The 24131-nt window shown below is 42.5% G+C and overlaps 1 protein-coding gene across 1 annotated transcript in view; it reads right to left on the bottom strand.

Annotated features, from left to right (window-relative positions):
* SORCS2 (sortilin related VPS10 domain containing receptor 2) overlaps positions 1–24131 on the bottom strand; it is a 119839-nt gene that overhangs the window by 71960 nt on the left and 23748 nt on the right. The window contains exon 3 of the mRNA XM_081917757.1: positions 14127–14226. Coding sequence (XP_081773883.1) covers positions 14127–14226 — 100 coding nt within the window. The remainder of the gene's footprint in view (positions 1–14126; positions 14227–24131) is intronic.

Here is a 24131-nt window from a genome sequence, read left to right as displayed (position 1 = left end):
CACGCTCCTATACATATGTTTAAAAGCAGCAAAGTACAGCTTCTTTACTGATTAGGAAATTTTAAAAGTTCTAGACAAAAGAGAAAAAAATCATTTCCCCACATAATAACATATTTCTGTCTCAAACAAAGCCACACAGCCAAAGTCTAATGAGCAGTATAAGGTAAAGGTAAAGGGACCCCTGACCATTAGGTCCAGTCGTGGCCGACTCTGGGGTTGTGGCGCTCATCTCGCTTTATTGGCTGAGGGAGCCGGCGTACAGCTTCCGGGTCATGTGGCCAGCAGGACTAAGCCGCTTTTGGTGAAACCAGAGCAGCGCACGGAAACACCGTATAGTATATACAGTATAACAGAGTCTAAATATTTGGTTTTCTGCCCAAATACGGGAGATCAAGTGCCCCAGTCACATCTGTCACCTCAGTAGTTTCTCTGTGCTGTCCTGGTCTTTTTATAAAAGTTATTTCCATACAGTCTGGGTAAATCTAACATTTATAAGAGTAATTTGCTTGCCTTCATGTAACCTCAGACAGATTCGATTAGACACTTCTGGGTGTTACTTTGTGTGTGAAAACATCACATTCAAACTCATTGATTTAAATGTTGGCACTTAGTTTTGATTTGAAATCAATGGGACTTAAAAGTGCTTAACTTTGGCTGGATTGTGGCCAAAGTAATCACTGTAATTAGCAATGCTTATGGCAGCCTCTAAGTAATAGCCCCGGGTGCATGTGCCACTGTGGCATCGAACATCATTTCTGTAAAGAGAAGAAGATGACAACAGGGTAGGAAGGTCACGGCTGGTCTACAAAATTACGACTGATCAAAGTGCCCCAGGCACATCATGTCATGACAACTCACATCAGTTGTTCGTTCATTTGTTCATAGAAAGCAGTCACTGAAAACAATAATGCAAAAATTCAGAAGGTAAGAAAAAGAATGTAGGTTACATTGTCACATTTGGTAGCTTCCTTTTCATACAAAATACATGGAGATGGATGCTAGAAAAATCTTTATGCAGTTGTACCTCGGGTTACAAACACCTTGTGTTACAGACACTTCAGGTTACAGACTCCGCTAACCGGAAGTAGTACCTCAGGTTAAGAACTTTACCTCAGGATGAGAACAGAAATTGTGCGGTGGTAGCGGGAGAACCCATTAGCTAAAGTGGTAGCTCAGGTTAAGAACGGTTTCAGGTTAAGAACGGACCTCTGGAACGAATTAAGTTCGTAACCAGAGGTACCACTGTAGTTAATAGAAGAGTAAGAAGCAAGCTTATTTATATCGGGAAAAAGAAGAAGTATCACAAATAAGCTTAATAAAAGAGCATCTTCAAAAATTATGCTGAAACCATCCTTACAAAATGGACCCAATGCAAAGTGCTGCTTTCAACCTTTAAAGGCTTAAACCAGGGGTAGGCAACCTAAGGCCTGGGGACCCGGATGCGGCCCAATCGCCTTCTCAATCCGGCCCACGGATGGTCCGGAATTCAGCATGTTTTTACATGAGTAGATTGTGTGCTTTTATTTAAAATGCATCTCTGGGTTATTTGTGGGGCATAGATCCTCAAGGTTCTAGGGAAGAAAACAAAGTAGATCCTACAAGTCTGACACATGCCCATCACTGCAGACTCAGCTGGAATAGTCTGTCTTGGTACAAAGAAGGTCCCTGTGTTTCGCTAGGCTTGAGAAATACAGTACTTACTGCCACTCTTCCACAAGCCCTGCAAGAATTATGGCTTGTGGAGATACAACAACAAACCACCATTTTATCATAACAGCATATGGGAACATCTTCACGTTGCAACAATACGGCCATCTGCTGCCATCAATTTAATAACAGGTTCTATTATAAGGGCAAGGATAAATGTGCTTATCTATATTAGGGTGACTTCAAGTGACTGAGTGTTATACACAAAAATAGTGTTTTTTATTTAGGCATGGAAAGGGAAATTAGAGGAAACATTTTATGCAGATTCCCTTCAAAAGCTGTGCTAAAGGGAATGTGTATATTCTCATTCTCTTTTCCAGTTTTTTGTTTTTAACTCTCAGACATATACGCCCAGGGAAGTGACTGTAGCAATAACTGAGTATTGCTGAAACTGTGAGATAAATGTGACAGTTTAGTTTTCACCTCTGGAGCATCTTCCAGATAAACAGCCCAACCTGAAGATCAGCCTTTTGCTATTTTAAAAAAACAGAAAACAAAAGAAATCAATTTCCCACTTGAAAGGCTGCCAGGTTGACATTTTAGAAGAATAGTTAATGAGGGAGCCCTATTAGAAGTAAATGAAAATTTCCATATTCGGTAGAATGCAATCAACTTTCTCAGTCCTATAATGCAGTAGTACAATAAACATTCTTGGTCCTATTTGCATTTACACGGTGGAAATGAATTGATGGGCATGTTATGAGCATAACATGTGGCAACTGAGAGTAAGGGGAACTGACCTTTCGGTGGCACAGGAGCACTCAAGTGTGCAACAATGCTGTGACAAGATACATTGGCTAAGAAAACTGGCTACTGGAGAATGTGATTTTGAGCAGGGAATTGCAGGGAACTGCACTGCTCCTCAGCTTCAAATCCCCCATGCCAGATGTTTCTCCACTTGCAGGGCTCCCTTGCAAACATGCACACCATGTAAGGCTGTCTTTGGGAAGTGACCCCATGCTTATTTGGAGGAGCAAAGCTACAGTTCCCTTGAACATTTGTGGCAGCTGTGGCCATTACTGTCATGGAGGGCAGTGACCAGGGTCGGCCCACCCATGAGGCAAAGTGAGGCAACTGCCTCAGGCTGCAGGATCACAGGGGCAGCAGATATGGCCTCCAAGGAATCCATTGCCTGCTGCCGCTGCTGCAGTAACACTGATGGCTGTGGCGCACTCCTTGGAGGCCAGATCTGCCTCCTCTTCAGCAGTACCCTCCAACGCCACCTGGGTGTTTGTGGTTCGCCTTAGGTGCCAAAATATCTTGGGCTGACTTGGGCAATGACTATGCCTTGCAGAGAAAGGAAGCAGTGGGTGAGATAAAACTCTATGGAATGTCCTAGGAAACAATCCCCTGGTGCTGTGGAAGTATCGTTTGGGGTGGCCTGGTGCTTCTTTTGGGGTGCAAAGCTACAGTTCTCTAATTCATAGCAGCAGGCTGAGGTCATCAAGCACTGAAGTGCTCAACAACAACAATCTTTACCCCAGCAAACAATAATGCATCTTGAAGGGGAGAGGTGATTGCAAGGTACGATATGGGGTATTATAATTCACATTTTCTGGTGTAGGATCAAATAAACTATTGAGGCTATTAGTTTGGCTCTTTGTCGCATAAGGAACTGGGCACCAACTTTAGCATCACTGAAAATATGTAAGACAGTGAAAACTGCAAGATTATCACCTATCTTCCAACTACTGAGGTATAAATCTTGCAAAAAACAAAAACAAAAAACCACATACATTTAACTTTATCCAGCACCAATTGGTACCAATTCACCATTTTTAGTGGTGTGGCTCATGTACTGTAAAGACATGATGCCTGAACATGTATTGAAGATCCACTCCACACTGGACCTATATTACCCAAAGGTCTGGAATCTTTTGTCCTGATTTTCCAGGGCCAGTCCTGGAATTACGAAAGCCATCCTGGCCTCTGAATTGATCCCAAAATGTCCCTATTTCCCCTGTTAGTGCTGCTGCTGCTGCTGCCAAGCTCAGGATGAGCCGACGCTTATCAGTTGGGTGAGTTGCGCTGAGTGAGAAAAGTCCCTATTTTCAGCTGAGGAATGTTGCAGGGTTCAGTTTCCTAGCACAGGGATTCTGTTCTCGCATGCCTGGGAATACCTACAAGTGCCATTAAAATTCTATATTTTATAAAAGGGATCCTAACAGAATCATAGAATCTTAGAGCTGGAAGGTGTCCAAGTGTCATCTAGTCCAGTGTTCCCCACAATGCAAGCATCTAGGCTAAAGCTTCCATGACAGACGGCCATCCAACCTCTGCTTCAAAACAAACCTCCAAGGAAGGAGAGTCCACAACTTCCTGAGGGAGACCGTTACACTGTCAAGCAGCTCTTGTTTCTCCTAGTATTTAGTTGGAATCTCCTTTCTTGTAATTTGAAGCCATTGGTTTGAGTCCTACTCTCCAGAGCAGGAGAAAACAAGCTTGTTCCCTCTTCCATGTGATGCCCCTTGAGATATTTCAATATGGCTATTGTATCTCTTTTCAATCTTGTCTTTTCCAGGCGAAACATACCCAGTTTCCAAAATCACTTTGGCAAATGCACATATTCAATGTCTTTGCCCTTTACTCCACTGCAATTGCACCACCGGTTTAGTTTTACAAGAAACAGATGCTTTCCTTCCATATGAAATGAAGCCCTTGCAACAACTTTACAATATACTTTTGAACAGAAGTGCCATCAGGATGTTGTGTGCCTATGTGAATTGGGATTTCTGCTGCATTCACAAAACACACAAATTGTTTGCCGTGTGCTTTGCTGGTGCTGGCTCACCAGAGCAGCTTTGTCACGCTGGCCACGTGACCCAGAAGTGTCTGCGGACAGCGCTGGCTCCCGGCCTCTTAAGTGAGATGGGCGCACAACCCTAGAGTCTGGCAAGACTGGCCCGTACGGGCAGGGGTGCCTTTACCTTTAAAACATATCATCAAGTTGCCCAAATGTTTTCTTGGTTTTACTCCAACTTGAGTTCTTTACATGATTTAGAATTGGCACTGGGGGAGAGTGGGGCTCTTGGGCAGACAGAAATTACTTTCCCTCAATGTAAACCATGTAAATAACTTAATATCTTAAAATAACCAATTTTGTCATCCTTTCTGCTTGAAATCTGGCATCCTCAAACTTACCTCTTCTATACTGCCAAGTTTCAAATTGATCCATTGAACCATTTCGAACCGTATGACCTACTTAACCACCACCACCCACCAATTTCCCCTTCAGCCAACTCATTCTTAAACACAGGGCCATGGCTGGAAGTAACAAACATTCTGAATAATGGATTCCTCAGCTAGTTTTATTCCCATCTAAACCCTTTCCTTGCTGGAGACAACTAGTTCCCCAGCAGCATACGGCATATAGTAAATATTACCAAAGTAATAAATCTTTGGTAAACGATTACTTTGAGAATTCAGGGGGGGCGGGGGAGAGAGAGAGAGAGAGAGAGAGAGACCTTATAGATTCCACACACACCCTCCCAAAATGTGGTTGTTTATACCAACTTTGTGTGCTTATAGTGACAAAACTATGGGAGCTGGCAGGATTGTTTTATGTTCATATTAATTTCCTGACTGATGCAAGAGCTGAGGTTTTAAAAGTTACATACCCCTGAGGAGAAATGCAATTTGACTATAAAATCCTTGTCTTCCAGAGGGGTATAATATGGAATTCAGTTAAATGTTCTACTTGCTTTCCATCTACAATTGTATTAAGTCACCCATATCGTGTTCCATGATACTATTTTGGAAATGTTAAGGTTTCCTTCTCCTGGATTATAAGCATTTTGAAATCCTAAGTGGCAGATCATAGCTCTCAACACTCTTTGTTGTAGGATTGGAACTCCCCCTTTATCCCTCTAAAGTATTGCTTAAGTCAAAATTGCCTTTGGGGATTGATCTGAATTGAATTTGGGAATGTAAATCAGATCATCACCTTTGCTTGGCAGAGTCTTACATCTCTCCAGCTATTATAGGTTTGACAGGCAGCAGAGTCCATTTGCTATAATTATTTGCCTTTTGAGAAATCATATTCTTTTCTCCTTCACACAAAAATGAGAATATACTGTGAATTTGGCATGGAAGAAAACGTAGGGCAACACACGAAAAGATGAACAGAGAAAAGGGCAGTGTGGTCAAGATGAGAGAGTGCAATGCACAGGATACATTTGGGGGTTTATATTTCTTTTTACAGCAAGAGGTGACAACTTCTGGCCAGGAAACTTACTAGTCATAGCACTGCAGGTGTGCAGCTTTGAGAAAGACAGTGCATAACAAGCATCAGGATCAGAAACCTTCTCTACAAGACTTTTGTACTAAGTATATTCACGGCACAAAACCTCTGAAAGTGCTAACGCAGACTCACCAACTGATCTTCTGAACACATTCTGCCAGTAACGTGTTAAATTTTTCAATACTTTGGGGAAGCAGATCTTTTAGGTGCAGAAAAAAAAGGAACTGCGGGCCTTAGCACATCATGCATTTTTAATAATCAGAAAATGTGCTTGGGGGAGAATGACCACAGCTGACAGGCTGAACCAACAGGAGTAGCACATTTCTCACAAACCCCCTGGAAAAGAACAGTGTCTCACTTCTATAAAAAATACAATAGATGGGCAAACCACTGGTAACAGAAAAGGACATGTCTAGCTACCGATTTCAGTGCTGCCTAGTGACCTTTCAACAACACCGACTTTCCAACATTTTAGTTGGAAGCAAGTTCATATCCAATTTTTCACTAGTTTGGAAAATTTGGTAAAACTGAAAACTCTCATGGTGTCACACATGCCTGGCAAGATGTGGCTAAAATCACAGGCACGTCTGACATCACGGCAGTGTTCAATTTTACCAAATTTTAAAATTAATGAAACCTAGGAAATTAGATTTTGAAAGGTGGTTGCATTTCATATTCATATATTGGTTTGAAAAATGAAAATAAGACGGTTTACATTAAAAAGCAAATGGAACCCAATTTCTCCCCCATTGGTACGAGAGCTATAGGGAGAAAGAACTTGAAAGAAAGCGATCACATCTCTAGCAACAATGCACAAACAGAACTGCGACCTATTTGGTATTCAAATATGTAAGACATGCTTTTTGCTAACTTCTCAGCAATGTTTTCTTACCTTGCTTGAAATCAGAAAACATCTAAGTGCTTATTCAGACATTCAAAATTTGCTCCATGCAACCTGTCCAAAGCTATCTGTGGCCACACATGGAGTGGATGTGTGGATCAGCCTTTCTCCAAACCTGTGACTTCTAGTCAGCTAGACATGGATGGCAGTCAGCTAAGTTGTACTCAGAGTAGATCCATTAAAATTGATGGACATAACCTAGTCACGTTCATTCATTTCAGTTGGTCCACTTGAGTAAGACTGCTGGGCTCTCCCACCCCCACCCCCCAATCTGTATATATTCACGTCAGGCTGCTTGAGCTACAGTCATGGAAGAGCCTCGTTGCACATTATATTGCAAATTCAACTGACATCCCTGGGGACAACTGAGATGCTTCATGTGGAGCCAGGCTGGATCTTATGAACGAGTGAGTCCCTGGCTCTTAGCAATCTACTGTAAACTCAGTCAGTAATAATGATGAAAGTCAGCATTGCCATTGTGAGTGCTATCAATTTGCTTTTCGTTGCAACACGAAATTGGGGCTTGCTGTCCTGAGGTTTTTTCTAGAAGCAAGGCTCCCTGGTCAGAGCAGAAGACTAACAGAAAAGACAACCAGGCAAAAATCCATAAGCAAAGTGGGCTGTTAAGCCTTTGATCGTTTATTAGTCGTGACAAAGATTCAACCTCTCTAAAAGCAAAGAAAGGAGAACCCAAAGGGTGTTCTGCCTTTTGAAGGTTTACATTTCCCACAAAACAATAAGCAAAGCATCTGTGGCACAGAAAACGTCAAAGGTGCATCACAAAATTAGAAGGGGTTACAACAGGTCAGACAGGTCAATATCACAATGTGTCAAACCAAACATTTTGTGAATTATAAGTCTTACACCTTTCCAGACAGAATTTGCATGAAACATTCTAAGCAGTTACATTCAAATAACAACATGAGCAATCAGCAGGATTGGTACATTCTTTGGAAGGTCTGGGCAATCATTGCCATACACCTCCTCAATCATCTCCATCAGGAACCATTGTGCTGGAGAAACCCTGCCCAGATCCTTCCCCTGACAAGCTGCAGCCTACATGACAACAACAAACAACAACAACAATTGATACCCCGCCCATCTGGCTGGGTTTCCCCAGCCACTCTGGGCAGCTTTCAGTACATATGAAAACATAATGTTAAACATTTCTCTATATAGGGCTGTCTTCAAAGGTCTTCTAAAGTTGTTTAGCTCTTTATCTCATTGACATCCGATGGGAGGGTGTACCACAGGGAGGGTGCCACTGCCACGAAGGAAGTGAGGGAACCGCCAGAAAACCCTCGGAGGTGGAACTCAGTGTCTGGGCTGAATGATGGGGGTGGAGATGGTCCTTCAGGTTTCCTGGGTCGAGGCTGTTTAGGGCTTTAAAGGTCAGCACCAACACTTTGAATTGTGCTTGGAAATGTACTGGGAATCTTACACTTAGGGGATTATGGCAGCAGAGGTTTCCCAGAATACAAGTGTGTGTGGGGATTTTGGAGGTTTATGTTATAGAATAAATCATTTACAAAACATTCATATATACAAGTTTTCCCTAGCAAAACAAGCTTGATTAATTGCTTCAGTTTAAATAGATAGAGTGGCCCCTATCCCGTGGTGCTGCTTGCTACAATTGCACAGTGGGGTGTTTCATTCATTGAAACCTGTGGCATTGCCTGCTTCTACCATGGAGTGGCCACTAGGGGCGCTGTGGTCCAACAACTTTGACAGCACAAGTCTTGACAACTTGACACTTAAAATTTTTAAGACCTCACAGGTGTGAGCCTTTATTAGAGAAATCTGCTTAGGTTTTGGGAATCTATTTGGGGTTTTGGAGAATGTATGTGATGTGGTGCATTGAGGAGATATATCATTGCATTTATGCCTATGCACCAGCGACTGTGTGAGGGGAGGCAGCACATATGATGGCACTCATGGATCACCATGGGGGAGGGGCTTGGTTTCCGTCACACGAGTCACCAGAAGCAACAATCTTTGCAATCTTTTGGGGTGTCTGGGGTCTTAGAGGAGGGGTAGTACCTCTGGTGGGGGACACATCATGCTCCTTCTGGGGTAGTTTGTCCACCTTTGCTCCCCCACTTCTGCACTCAGCTCTCACCTGTGGCTTCTAGAAGCTGTCAGCATGTGAAAGCAGCCACACGCCGGGAAACAGCCACCAAACGTTTTTTACTGAAATGTGGCAACAGCCAGTGTGGCATGGCTGAGCTGCACTTGATGTTGCTGCAGGCTGGCATCATAGAGTGGTGTTGAGGTCAGGAGCACCAGGCTGGCTCTGCCATGGGAGCTGCAGCGATGCCACTACTGGTTAAATGCATAAAAAGATTTTGCAGCATACTTAGCACGGGTCCTTCTTGTGGGTCCATTTAAGGAAATGTTTGTCAGTTTCCAAAAAAAATGAAAAGTGTGAAGTCTTGTGTATATCTGGACGTTACAATATGACACACAATTTATCTGCACTCTCCAGTCTTGTTTGTTTAACCCATATATTCAGTCAACTACTGTTTCTAAGGCTAATTCAAAAGATACATTGGCAGTGTGAGTGTGGTTGCTGCACCTTCCAATCTATGCAGCTCCAGCAACGTGCTACCATCTTCGTGGGCAGGATGGCATGGCTACCTCCTACATTAATACTACTGGCCCTGATAAGCAACAATGGTATAGGATGTAAGCTCACCATCCACCTGCTCACATGTTCTTCCAAGAGCAGCATGGGACCAGACCACCCTGCAGATGCATTTGGCCTTCACCAGCCCTTGAACTAGCTTAGCTTTGTATGCCTCTGTGCATTTGCTTTCGCCTTCCTACCTTGCTGCATGCATTCTTCTCTCATTCTTTATCCCTTGGCAGCCACTGTTTCCTTTCTTCATATCTGATCGGTCTTAAACTGACAAGTTCCTATTTCTTTGCTTCTCTTTTTCTGTGGCCTTCTTAATTGCTGCTCAGTGTTTAACAAATTTGTAATTGTCAGCAACTCTTCTTGTTGGAACATCTCCACATATTGGCTCATGGTCAAACTTGGCTCTCCCAAGCTGATTCTGGTGCTCATGTTGCCCGAAACTCTGGCTCTTTGTCATTTTCCCACGCTCCCCACTATGATACTCATGATGAGTACCTTTCAAGCCAGCTACAGTCTTCCTCTTTGCAAATACCTTTTATCTTTATACTTTTCCCCAAGCTATTGCTTTGCTATATTTTCCATATAAATTATTATTACTTATAGTCTATTCCTACAGTCTCAATCTCCCTCCACTCCCTGTTTCTCTTATTGAATCCCTGCAATCTGGTTTCTTTTCAAACTATTCTGCTAAGGGCTCCCTTACAAAATATGTCAAATGGTCTGTTGGTAGTTAAAGGTCAAGTTGTATCTTTCTTCTTATGTTCCTTTATTTCTTCTCTGCATGTCACACAGTTGCTCACATTAATCTTCCGGAATTCTTGCCTGGTCTTTGTATTTCTCTTGCTTTTCATTTTTGCAGGGCTAAACTACGCAGATGATGTGAGAGCTTTAAGGCACTTATGGGTGTGGGGAAACTGAGTGGACTTGGGCAGCGGGACTGAGTGAACGGGCACCTAGCAGCATTTGCCCCTGTGCAATTTCCTCAAATCCAAATAACTCTCCAAAATGGCTGGGTTGGGGGGGCATGTTTGGCGTCTGTCTATTTTCTAGCTAGGCCATTAGCAGTTTGTGCAGGTGGGAAGAAATACTGATCAGGAAAATTACACAGAGGAAGAGTTGAACACTCCTTTCTCCAGCACTGATGCCCCAAACCCCATGACTTCTTTGTATTGTACCTGGGAGATTCAAGTAGCAATCATATCATGTTTATAAATAAATCCCAATGATTTCAACAGGACTTACTCCCAGGTAAACATGCAGAGCATTACAGTCTCAGTGACAGAGCTCCCGCATCATATGTGGCTTGGTCCTTGGTGCTTAGATATCATACTTTTTGTGCACTGTTTCAAGATTCCCCATAAGAATATTCCCCACTTTATCTCCTCAAGGTTCTTTCATTAAGGCATCTTTTGAGTACATTTCTCTCTGTGTGTGATCATATAGCTTCATTTAATCTGGACTGACTCTGTACTGATCAATAGCTCTGTCTTCCTTGTATCTCTGTCTTTCTCTGCCATTTCTTTCTGGATATTCCAGTGCCCACTTCAAGATCAATAGAATTCATTGGCTGTTTCTCCCAGACTCTCTTACTAGTATTGATTTGGTGGCCCATCCTTCTGCTGCTCAAAGTCATGTCTTATCCCTGCCTTTCTTTTATCTTCAAACCAGCTCAGTCAACAAGACCTGTATCTTTGTAATTTGTCAAAGGGCAGCAGTACACAATGGGTGTGCAACTTGTGTAAAACCATGTGTCTTTACACTCTCATGTTCATACATCCAGGAAAGATCAATTGTCCCATTTTTATCAGACATGGTTTTTTTAAAAGAAGATGCATATAAGCACATATTTTGCTTCCACACATGTGACAGAAAACACCCGTGGGACACCATTGGGCCCCACAACAATTGCAGTGATGTCCCTCGAATATGTCAACTGATGACTGGACAAGTCTTTGAATAATCAAATCCTTATCATCTCATGTCTTGACTATTATGATAATTGCTTTCATTATATTTCTGTAACACAGCATTACAACCAATGAACAAACCACAAAGGCACACACAATTCTTTTGTCCCAAGGCAACCCATAATTAATGACATCTGTCATGTGAACTAAGCAGTATTCATTACATTCCAGACTCCAGCTTTATACATCTTTGGCTCCAGAAAAACAGAGATCAGGCCTTCAAACATCATTTTGAAGCAAGTGATTGACAAATAAGCCAAATTACCAGGCATTATCAATATGCTTCCAGCTCGGGTCACCTCATTTAACAGCAGCCTGTAATTTATCCCAGTCCTTCAAGCATGCCTGATGGCCCCATCCTAACAAGACCAATTCTTGTCTGTCTTGGGCACTAAAACAAGGGTGACACACAGAAAGCCAGGAAGTCCTCCAATCTTACAAATGCCCAACTCCACTCCTAACAAAGCAACCAGTGTGCTAAAAAGAGGAAATGGGAACTAGACTTTTTAAAAAGCTCAGAGCAAGAAGTGAAGATTTCAGAGGTTTTGTCAGCTTCAAAGCTAACTAAACCGAGAGAACTTGGTGTTTTTACAGCTCATTAGTATCAAAAGAATGGAAATACAAAATGTCACAGGCTGGAATAAATCCAGGGGTCTTCCTAGGGGAATTCAATGTGTGAACCAGAAAACTCAGGTCTACTCCATTCCACATGCACTGGAAAATATTGACCACAGATGCCCACCTTGTACACTGTGGATATACCCTGAACATCAACATACACTGGGCATTTACTATATTCCTCCAACCAGATTAGCAGCCAATTCACAACACCATGCAAAAGCAATCAGCAAGCCTCCATAATTGCTTTCTGCCAACCTCAAAATCTATTAAATTTACAGCTGAGTGCTGAAATAAAACCACCAATCAAAGATTCTGGGTCACATCATGATAAACTGAGTTGTTGTATCACTTGGAACTCCCATAGGAAAATGGTTACCTTTAAAGCAGGACAACTGATAAAAACCATTTCATAAAGCAGAACATGAAAATCACCTGAAAATCTAATGTTACATACATTACTGAACACAGACACCATGAACACCACATCCAGGACACTGAAAAAACAGCTTTGTATATGATTTAGAGACCATAAATCAGTCATCTTAACCAAAACAATTAACATACTGTTTCACAACCCTTTAATTCTGATGGCCACAACATCTCCCACTTGAAGATCTTTCCTACAGAGCATCCATCAAATCCTAGGATATTAGAAGCCACAACTGGAGAACAGCTCTTAGTGTGGATGACAATACAATTTCTATTTGTCTGTTCCTCTTTTTGAAAGCCCCTTCTCTTGTACATGCCACACTCCTTAGAATTATTCAGTTCTGAAGCTGCATTCAGACAGCTGCATTATTTCAATTCCCCAACATTTCCTTACTTGATCATTTTCACATTTTGTGTGATCTTCCACACAATGTAAAAGCTACTTCTGGAAATAATAGTGGAATCTAGTAGAAGGTTAGCACTCATTTCTGTTGACCTGAAAAATTGTGGGATGAAAAAATTGGGAGCGGAATCCCAGCATCTGGGGTGCCAAATGGAATAAAATATTGGGGGGGGGGAGAGTAAGCCCTGCCCTGCATAAATGATCACATGACATGGTGCACAGACACCATTTGAATGGCGTTGCCCATCAACTTTTGGGGGGCAGGCCTCTCAAATATTTGAGTGGGGGCCTGAAAACCCCTCGGCCCCTAGGAGTTGCTCCTGTGCCCAGCATACAGTTCTTTCCCACTGCTTTCATGGGTGAATCATGGGGGAACAGAAGCACACATTTGCATAAAGGGTGGGGGAGTGGTGGCAACATGTTTAATGAGGCCTGCTGTTGTGTCGCAACTGACCCACAGGTGTGAATTAAATGTAGCATGAATGTTTCACTCAAAAAGCCACTATTCCATGCATAATGCAACTGGGACTGCAGTGTAAAAGGAACATCAGACACCAGAACAGAAGTGACCAGGAACTCTAATGCCATTATCTCCACGTCTGAATGCACCCTGAGTGCTCTTAAAACTGTCACCTTCTCATAGCGTTCATTTGAAGTCACAGCTATGTTATTTAAAACTCACATTTAGCATTGCCTCTTGTTCCAGAGTTCCAAGAGCAAAGATGGGAAGTTTGTGTGTGCATCCACAAAAGGTCACACAACATTTCAGGCAACAAAGATGAGATTTCTTCAATTGTTCCATACAATGTTTTCAGATAAATTATAGTTACTTCCTGCTCATGTCAGTACACATTTCCAGCTTTCCTTATGATCCTGCAGGCAAGGTTATCTATTTTTACCTTTTCATGCATGTTATTGTTCTTTCTTCCCACCCTTTATGCCACTTGCTAGGTACATGAATATCTCAAAGAGTAAGGTTAAATAAACCAAACTATTGTTAATACTAAAACTATTTATTGCTAGCATCCTTCAAACATGATATTTAGGTGTTGATACAGAGTTCTACAGCATTCAATTAATCCCTATTTTACAGCTGCTCCTTTATGAGCTAAACATGGATGGCATAATCCAGCAGGAGCTAAATTCGGCCAAATAGAAGGTAAAGACAGCCATTTCCTGTGCTGACCTATTGAGTTGTATAGTAAAGAGTACCCCCTTACCTTTTTTTTGTTAGTGGGGCAGATGTAGAAATTTTCAATGACTGTAGCAATTCCTGGCTGTAGATTCAACTTGGTATATAATGTTCCAAAATCTGAGGACCTGGTATGGTGGAAAACAGAACTTTAAATGCATGGTGGTAATTAACCAGTATTTTTACATTTCAAAATAGAGCTGATATACAGCTCACATATTATACATTTGAAAACTGTTATAAACAAAAAAATTTGGTAAAGTAACTGCCCAATTCTGAAGGCCCTGCTCAAATACAACATATTGTTATAGATGGGGGGGCTAAGCCCTAGAAATTAATAAATGGTAAAGGACCCCTGACAGTTAAGTCCAGTCATGAATGACTCTGGGGTTGCGGAAACGTCCGTAGACAGTTTTTCTGCGTCATGTGGCCAGAATGACTAAGCCACTTCTGGTGAAACCAGAGCAGTGCACGGAAATGCTGTTTACCTTCCCGCTGGAGCGGTACCTATTTATCTACTTGCACTCTGACATGCTTTTTATAGAAACAATAGTGGATGTACAAATAATGGTGAGTTCTGCCCTCAATGGGGCCCTTCAAGGGAAAGGACAAGAGAGAACATGATCTACATGATCAAAGAACAAGACACTAGGTGAGGTGCACCAAAACATGCACAAACCATGCTAAATTTCAATGCATTTTAATATTTGAAATAAATCTCCATTCTTACTGACCCTCTTGGGTGCTCAGACTGAGGGGGGGGTCTCATGCTAGTTCTGCCACCCTCAGTATTGTAAGCTTTCTCTGTGGCAACCCCACAGTGGTACACTGAGCTTTCAACAAATGTCAAAACATCTCTCTTTACCTTGGTTTCTGTCAGTTAAAATATTTTATTTTGTGGGACATACCTATTTTGTTGAATTTATACTGTTCTGTTCTGACTATAAAAGTTTTACTTTTTTATAATTATAGCTGGTATATCTGGTTTTATGATTGTATATTACATTTGTGTAACCCATCCTGGGACCTTACAGTTAAGGGCAGGTAAGAAATCTCATAAATAGGATCACAGGGGAAGACGGCAAAGTCACCATGGAAATAATAATCTTGTAAAAATAATTATGCATTAACCTCAACATCTGAAAGATATCTATGATTGTGAAGATTTGAAATTCTGCATAATCTGTTCATTTCACAGCCCTTGACATGCAAGAGGAAACTAGATTGTTGTTTTTTTTAACCATTCGATTGCTTCTCTCTTGGTTCTCCTTAGTGGTTAAAGGGTTTGAAAAATAAATGAATTCAATAACAGAATTTTAAGCAATTTTTCAACAGCACAGAAACTAGAACTTGTGAAGGAAAATTGGACATGACAGCATGCCTAACGTACATTTTACAACAGCTTCTCAAAACACCTTCAGATTCCTTATATATTCCCAAACACTAAGTCAAAATGACATTGATTGCTGTTCTCCTCAGTCACATGTAACCAAAAGAAACCAAGGGGCATCCTAATTGGTATAATTAGTCAGTTCACTTGTCCGCCTGCACACTTACTGGGGTTTTTTTTAGGCCTCAGAGCATGGAACAGGAGAAGTATCAGACCGTTAATGGTACAATGCCTATAAAATACTGCTTAGTGGCAGGGGTGCAAACTTGAATAAAATATTGTGGGGGCCCAGGTAAGCCCCGCCCTGCATAATCAATTACACGATGCAGTGCAAACACACAATTTGAATGGGAACACCCATCAACTTTGTGGGGTTTCAGCTGCCTGAAATATTTTGTTGTGGGGGCCAAAGCCCCCGCAGCCCCTAGGAGGTGGCTCTATGCTCAGTGGAGAGGCTCAGATCTGCCAGCACATAGAGAAAGTCAGTCCAGTGCTGATGGGACTGAGCCAAAATGATTCTTGCCATTTCCGTTTCATTTGCTCAGAATATCGAAGCATATCTTCTTGTGGAAATCATTTATTGCAAATCATCTTCAGCTGCTTTTTATTTAGGTTGCACACCAGCATACTATTTGTTTGTGTGGCCTTTTGAATAGAAGTGGATGTTTAAGGCAATGTTCATATCCCTTATATCCTAGAAGTTTCCAAGTGCTCATATTCCTACTTTGTTGCAAGGCGGCTTTTGTAGATATTTTTTGGGAATTGATTTGTGTGCGCGCGGCCTCCAGACACTTTAGCACACTGAGGAGTTCTGCTAATTCAAGCACACATGCCACATCATATCATAATGGCAACACAGGTAGGTGGCTGAGTACATATTGTCTCTATCGGGATGTGAATGTGCACAGTATTACAATGAAGCCACATCCAGGATGCCTCTGCATCTTGAGATAGTGGCACGGGCTCCTCAACAAACACGTGTTTCATAATCCTTGGAGGCTGCCATAGAACTCCTACCACCCACCTAGAATCCTGAAACACCCACTAGTGGGTGTTAGGGACCAGGATGAGCACCCCTGGCCTACGAGAAAAGGTAGAAGTTGTGCATAGCTTGTCTACTGATAACAGTGAAAGAATACTGAAGGAATGGAATGTAAACAGCTACGCTATGACGAAGGTGTACTAAACGCTAGAAGATCAGTCAAGCATAGAAGTTACACTAAGTCCTAGGTCGAGAAGAGAACAAAAATATTAACATAGGTAACTGAAAGCAGATGCTGACAGACCATTAATAGAAGACAATGAAAACAGACACTGAAAGATGGTTACATGTATCCACACATTATGAGACGGTTAGGGTTGGCTAGTCAGAAGAATCCAAGTATCTCCAAGTGATTTAAGAATGATGACAGTGTGCTGCAATTGTGTAACTGTCCTAGGAAAGATTGCTGCAATTGTGGTAACTGTTTGATTGGTTCTTTTGTACTCACGTGAATAGATTAGCAGTGTACCGTACAGTGGTACGAACTGAATTCGTTCCGGAGATCCGTTCTTAATCCGAAACCGTTCTTAACCTGAGGCGCGCTTTTGCTAATGGGGCCTCCCGCTGCGGCGCGATTTCTGGGGCAAAGTTCTCAACCCGAGGTACTACTTCCGGGTTAGCGGAATCTATAACCCAAAGTGTTTGTAACCCAAGGTACCACTGTATAAGAGATGATGTTTGAGAACATCAAAATTGTTCTCTGCCTCTGATTTTTTAGGAAACTGACCTCTAGATACGTTTGTATCAATAAGAACATAATCTCTCTCTCCCCCCCCCATGAAGGCATTAACATGATTCCTCCTCTGTGTGACCATTACTACTTTAGCCCTTTAACTATGGTTTCTTTTTCCAGGTTTTTTTATGACTGGAGAGACACACTGTCAGGGACTGGCTGGATGAGGAAGAGTGGTGGCAGCTAGTGGTTCTGGAGACACCTGAGGGGGAAGGGGACTTTGAACCAGCTTCAGGGTGGTGGGACAGGGAGGAGTGAGGGGGAAGGGGAGAGGCTTGAGGTGGCCACAGACGCTGAGAGAGATGGAGTAGGAGCTGGGTCTCCTGCTTCGCAATACAGTCCCAATTCAGCTTCTTCTCCTCCCTCTTTCAGCGCAGGAATGAAGTGTCGTGAAAAGGCTAGAACAATTAAGAAAAGCTGAGTCACAGCAAAAAATGCAAGGAGGGAGGTATAAATAAGGGAGAGAGAGGACAGAACTTTAGCTTCTGCAACTGACCTGCTTATCTGATGGATGTGATGTATGCTGACTCCCTGGTTGCTGAGCAATAAAATTAATTACTGACAAGTAAGTTTGCCTGCTTCTGATTACAGTGTTGGATAAGAGACAGCAGGCTTTTCCAGCAGCCTGAGAGATACTAGCAAGTGTCATAAAACCACATAAGGAGGGTTCTAGTAAACCAAAGAAATTAGTCATACCCATTGGCACCCTGAGCCTAATAGAGGATACAGGACACACAGTTACAACTCGGAGTCCAGTGGAGGTACAAGTCCCTGTTCCAACAGAAAAATTTGCTCCCATCTGAGTCCTTTAATAAGCTGCACAGACATACATTTAAAGCACATGCATTTGCATGTGAACTTTTTCCCCTCCCGGGTTCTCCTGGTTCCTTATTTCTTCATAAAAGCATTTATAAACCACTTAATATTTTTTAAAAAATGTCAAAGCTGTAAGAAAAATCTCAGTGGCCAAACACCACCACCAATCCAGATAGTTCACTTTCAGAGACTAATGGAATCCAATGGATTCCTGAATGCTCTTGGGGGCTTTCCAGCACATAGGGCAGAGGACCCTGTTGAAGCCCTTTCCAGTAACAGTGGGGATCATTGGGTTTTTGACACAGTCGCCCCAAGCACCCTCTCCAGCATTGCAGAGTGAGAGTAGAACAGTGTCATCTGTCATCAAAGCAGTCTTGCTGACTGCTCTAAACTTGGAGACTTTGGATTCTAGATTAAGGGATCTAATTATGTCTTGCTACCCTAATTCAGTCGGAAATGGCAATAGCTTCATTTTCTATTTTTGTTTATTTATAAACAGCAATAATGACAATGTATTATATAATTAGACAGCATGTAGAGCAGTAGGGAAGGTGGCAATTCACCATCACATTGCTTAGTTGCGACATTTCATACTCCTTCAGTTACATGGGAATGACTGTCAGTCTATGTGACACTAAAGACAGGTTCCATCTGTTGTTCTATTTTTCCTCTCAACCTATCTTCCAGTTCATTTATCAGTTTCCTAGCAACCCATCTCAATTTTCTGTTCTTACATGTAATTCCTCTTTCAGTTCCTACTGAGAGGCATCCATCTTTCAAAGCAGTTGAGCTTTAATTTCTTCCCGCACAGTTTGAATCACATCAAGTCTTCCTCCTTTGCCCTTCCTGTTGTGCAACCTTGAGCTTTATTCTTGGATACTGAAAACAGTGAAGGCATTTGAAAAGCCTGCCTGCAAAACAACAGGCCACTTTTTGGGGTGGGGGCAGGGGGAACGGCCAAGCAACTAATGAATAGCTGAATGATTTGAAAGCAAAATTGTGGTGCACCTGAAGCTACAGGCATAGAAAAAGTAAAATCTGGAACATTTCTGAATTTATTTTTGTATTTATTTGAATACTTTTATCTCACTTAGTAACTGGAAATGCTCAAGGTGGTCTTAAAATAATTTTAAAAGGAACACTGAAATAAAAACAAAACTCGGAGCCAGCTAAAATTCTTAGAAATCAAAGTCAACATCTAGAAGCATATACAGATGCAAATGTCTACCTAAGCAACCACATATTGAGAACAGCTCTTTAAGGCATGAATTCCACAATAAGGGGGCAAGCACCAAGAGGCGGGTTCTCAGCTCACTTTCAGAAGACAGCAGGAAGACTGCCTCCTGCACATGGGACCATCGTAATACACATGGCAGTATATCCAAGAGCAGATCTGTAAGGCGCCCTGATCCGAGTCACTGTGGATGTTCAAACTCAAAAACTTTGAACTTGGCCCAGAAAACTAACAGTCAGCGTTCTTTGAAAACAGGCATTATGTGTCTTCAAAGGTCAGTTCCACTTAACAATTGTTATATTCTGAATCCAGTGCTGTTTCTGAACAATCTTCAAAAGACATCCCCACTGATTGAAAAACTGTTGAGTGTTCCCTGAGAGCAACATTGTTCAACATTCATCCACCCTTTAATAAAAACATGATCCGAGGCTTAGTGGGGGGGGGCACATGGGGACCATGTCCCAGGGCGCAATTTTGTGAGGGGGCACAAACAGGCACCTCCACTGCAGGCACCTTCATTGGAGCCTGGCTCCACACAAGGAGGAGCTGTGCTTTGGCTGTGGCGCTTGCGCCTGGCTGCAGCAGCTCTGCCCTTGGGTCAGGAGAATGGGTGGCAATGCTGCCATCCACCCTCCTCAGCCATGGTGCGCCTTGCGCCTGGCTGCAACAACTCCACCACCAGGCCAGGCCTAGGGGGGGCGGGGCGGGAAACAGCGCGGTTAACTCTCAGTTCCTCAGCTTCAACATAATTTTTTCCCAGACAAATTAAGCACAATACCACAGCTGTCTTGTGTCTGAAGATCTACATCCTCTATTAGGTAATAAAATAAATGCAAGAATGCTGCCCTCAGCTTTCCACAGCTAGAGAGAGTGGGAGGGGGGATAAGACAATGTCGTCTTTTGACAGCCCCAAAATAGTGATAATCTATGGGCTGCTTCTCTTATTAAATTGCAGAGCTACTGGATGACTCCCACAGGTTATTCCTGCGTCTGAAAAGATGTAGCAGTGCCTTGGATTGATATTAATAATCCAAGTAACTGCAGGCTGTTCCTAGCCCTGCTTTACTCAATTCAGATTCGCATATATATGTTCAAATGTATATAACTGAATGCCATGGATGGTGTTTGGTTCTGTATACATGGTGCTACCAATACAGTCATACCTCGGGCTGAATGTGCTTCAGGTTGAGAGCTTTCGGGTTGTGCTCTGCGGCAACCCGGAAGTAACAGAGCACCTTACTTCCGGGTTTCGCCACTTGCACATGCACAGACGCTCAAAATGACGTCACGTGCATGCGCGGAAGTGGCAAAACGTGACCCGCAAACATGCAAACGTGCCGTCGCATCTTACGTTCCATTCAGGATGCAAACGGGGCTCCGGAACAGATCCTGTTCGCATCCCGAGGTACCACTGTATATCAGCCAGATAGGTGGGGTATAAACAATAAATAATACATTAGTAGTAGTAGTAGTAGTAAAAAGGGTGATCAGGAGGGAGAGTTAACGGAGCAACTTTGCTCCTCTCCCAACCCAGATTGGAACACTAGTGAGGAATCAAATTGTTCTTAACAACACAGTCTCAATTATATTCTAAAAATGTAAGAGAGGGACATCGCTATTTTCTAGCAAAATTTAGGTGAGTAGGTGGCTGGAATTAGAAGAGTATTTTTTGCCCCATAGGACGCACCAGCCCATAAGGCGCACCTAGTTTTTTTGGGGAGGAATTAAGGGGGGGGAATTATTTTTCCCCGCAGGCGCGGGGCAAGGGCGGGGGAAGCCCAAGCTTCCCCCGACCCCAGCCCCCAGAACAGGCAGCTCTCCGCAAGCCGTGGGAGCTCAGCGCCGGGCTCCCACGGTTTGCGGAGAGCTGCGCAAAGTTTGAAGCCTGGGCACGCTGAGCTTAGCGCGCCCAGGCTTCGGCATGCAGGCAACTCTCCTCAAGCTGTGGGAGCCCAGTGCCGGGCTCCCACGGCTTGCGGAGAGCTGCGCGAAGCCTGGAGAGCGAGAGGGGTCGGTGCGCACTGACTCCTCTCGCTCTCCAGGCTTCAGCGAAAGCCTGCATTCACCCCATAGGACGCACACACATTTCCCCTTCATTTTTGGAGGGGGAAAAGTGCGTCCTATAGGGCGAAAAATACGGTATTTGATTTCAACAAGAACCAATGTTGAGAAGCTAAAACAATTATAGAGGTAGGTGATACTGTATATACAGTAAAACATGTGGAACTTCTTTCAATCAACAGTGCAATAATTATAGGCAATTTGCATAGGAAGACAGGTCCCATACCAAATTGGATAAGTAATAATCTTTAAGTGTATTTATCCACGGGGTTTCTCTTTGCTGCTTAATATCAAAGAAAAATCAGGAGAGAAATATTTGTGATACAAAATTACTATTCTGGCCAATGTAGTTGTTGCATTAGCATAGCACCCTGACTGAGTAAAGCCACTTAAGGGTCATGTAGCAGAAACAGAAAGAAAGAGATCAAATGGGGTGAATGCATTCAAAAGGCCAGGTGAAGATGAAAGAACCTCTGGATGTACTTTAAATGCTCAACAGTTTTAATCATTTTAGTACATAAGGTGTATGCATATGGACTATGCCAACCCATGTTAGATTTGACTGAGAAGGGAGATAGGCCAAAAACAAAGTATTTCCTCATCCCATAGTGAAAGTCAGATCCAGGAGATTGTGTGGAAGATGCCCAACTCCCCTGCTGCCACTCAGACAAAGGAAGACATCCCCTCAATGCAGGAATGACTGGAACTACCTGTAGACACTGGAGAAATCGTGAGTCTGGTTGCATTTCTCCACCCTTTCATGCAGCCCCAAAATCTGATCCATAGGGTCCCCATCCAGATGGGGGGGCACATGGGATTTGCTGTGGGGGGAAGAGGAATGAGGAGTCCTGCTGCAGGAGTGGATCCCTGCTTACAGTACATCAGATCCTACCCTCTTATGTTGCTGAGGCTGGATTTCATTCTTTTACTTGTTAGCAATTCTGAATTAGGGCCAGAGAAAGCGAAGGAAAGCAGCTGCAAGGCATTATAGGGGCTACTAAAGCTAATCTGATATCCTTTTTTTAGAAGGTAGATGGTTTTCCAGATAAAATTAAATTCAGCAGATTGAATCAGTTTAAAATTTCACAGAACATTTGGTTACATATGATGTAAGAAGCTATTATTTCTGCTTTAAAAGAGGCATGTCTAATGTGTATTAAAGGGACTAGTTAGGGTTTTGCTTAAAAGCAAACAGTACAGTTGAAGAAAAGAAAGCAGTGGATGTAATCAGTGATGGGGCCCACTTTATTAAATATTTGCATATTTTACAGAAGCCTGGGGGTGAGGAGAAATGTTTTGGTTAGAATCTAACCGTTAGATGACAGCAAGCCCAAATCATTGTTAATACAGATTATTAGGAAATTGCACAGGATGAATTGGTTGATATCAAATTTGTGGAATAATACTAAATAATTCAGTAATATAAGATGTACACAAAGAAAATAGCACATTTTTTGTTGCTGGCTAGGGGCTCAACAGAGAAAAAAATTCTAGGCATATTGGCTGATTCCTTAACTCTGGCTCAGCAATGCCATACAGCAACAAGCAGAGCAAATGTAACCTCTGGATGTGTTCACACCTTTAGATCCTGTAAGAAATAGCAAGCAGGCAGGTGAAGTTACACAACTGGAAAGAGGGAGAAAGTTATGAGGCAGGGCTTAAGAGCTAGATATCAACAGTGTATGTCCAATGTTGAAAGCTGTAAGTTTTGATGAGATCACTAATAGAGAACTTGTAGAGAATGGTCCTGTATAATTTCTCTTGGAGAAGCTACTCAAAGATGCCACAAAAGGAGGTGTTACAACTTTGTTCTATTAGCCACCCTGAAAGTCCAAAGTTGCCAAGAAATGAAACTGGGTTTTATATTTATGATAAGCCAGAAATGAGTGGAAAGTTATTGCTAACTGAGGTCTTAATTCTTCAGCTGTGGTGCCTTCGCTGCCTCCTTTCTTCACTCAGATACATATTTTATCTTCACAATTATTTATGGACAGAGCAATCCTATGGCCGTGGTGCTGGTGCTGGAATTATGTGGAAGATAAACTGCCACTCCCTAGGCCCTGCCAACTCACACCAGCTAGGAAGGAAGGGGCAGGGGTGGATTTCCAGGTGTGCCCCTCCACCAGTTAGCTCTCTAAGAAAATTCTCCCCTTATAAACTCTAATGGGAGAGAAAACAACTGCACCAGCTCCAAGGCAAGCATACATTTTTCAGCCTGGGAGTGTCAGGGGAAGAGAGGGCTCCAGTTCTGGTGGGTCCAAAGTGCCCCCCCAATGTGCCCCTGGAATGCCCCACATGGTGATGGCCTCCCTTCGGGGAGTTCACATTTGCTTCCTTGTTTGTTTAAGAGCATTTCTACGCCATGGTACAAAATTGCTTTACAGTGTAATCTACAGTAGGACAATAATAAAATACAGTAAATTATTTAGAGGCAATAAACAAACAACAGAATTAGCATGATATACATTTAAAATATCTATTAAAAAAGCAAACAATTTGTGTTTTAAAATATAGCAACTTCCCAATACTATCCAACATCAAACCAATTAAAATGCCTAAGAGAATGAGATGTCTTCTTCATTTGACACCTAAAAGACAATAAAACAAAAGCCTCCTTGGGTGGGAGTTCCACAGCAGGGGTGCCACAAATGAGCAAGCTACCCACTTGGCTATTAAACAAGAACCCTATTTCAAATGTCTGATACTGAGGAGACAGTGCTTGCTATATGGCACTTGCTTTGTAAAAAAATATAATAA

The sequence above is a fragment of the Podarcis melisellensis genome (genome assembly GCF_964234715.1).
Source record: "Podarcis melisellensis genome assembly, chromosome: 7".
Classification (NCBI taxonomy): Eukaryota; Metazoa; Chordata; class Lepidosauria; order Squamata; family Lacertidae; genus Podarcis; species Podarcis melisellensis.
This window is presented reverse-complemented; position numbering and strand designations above follow the sequence as displayed.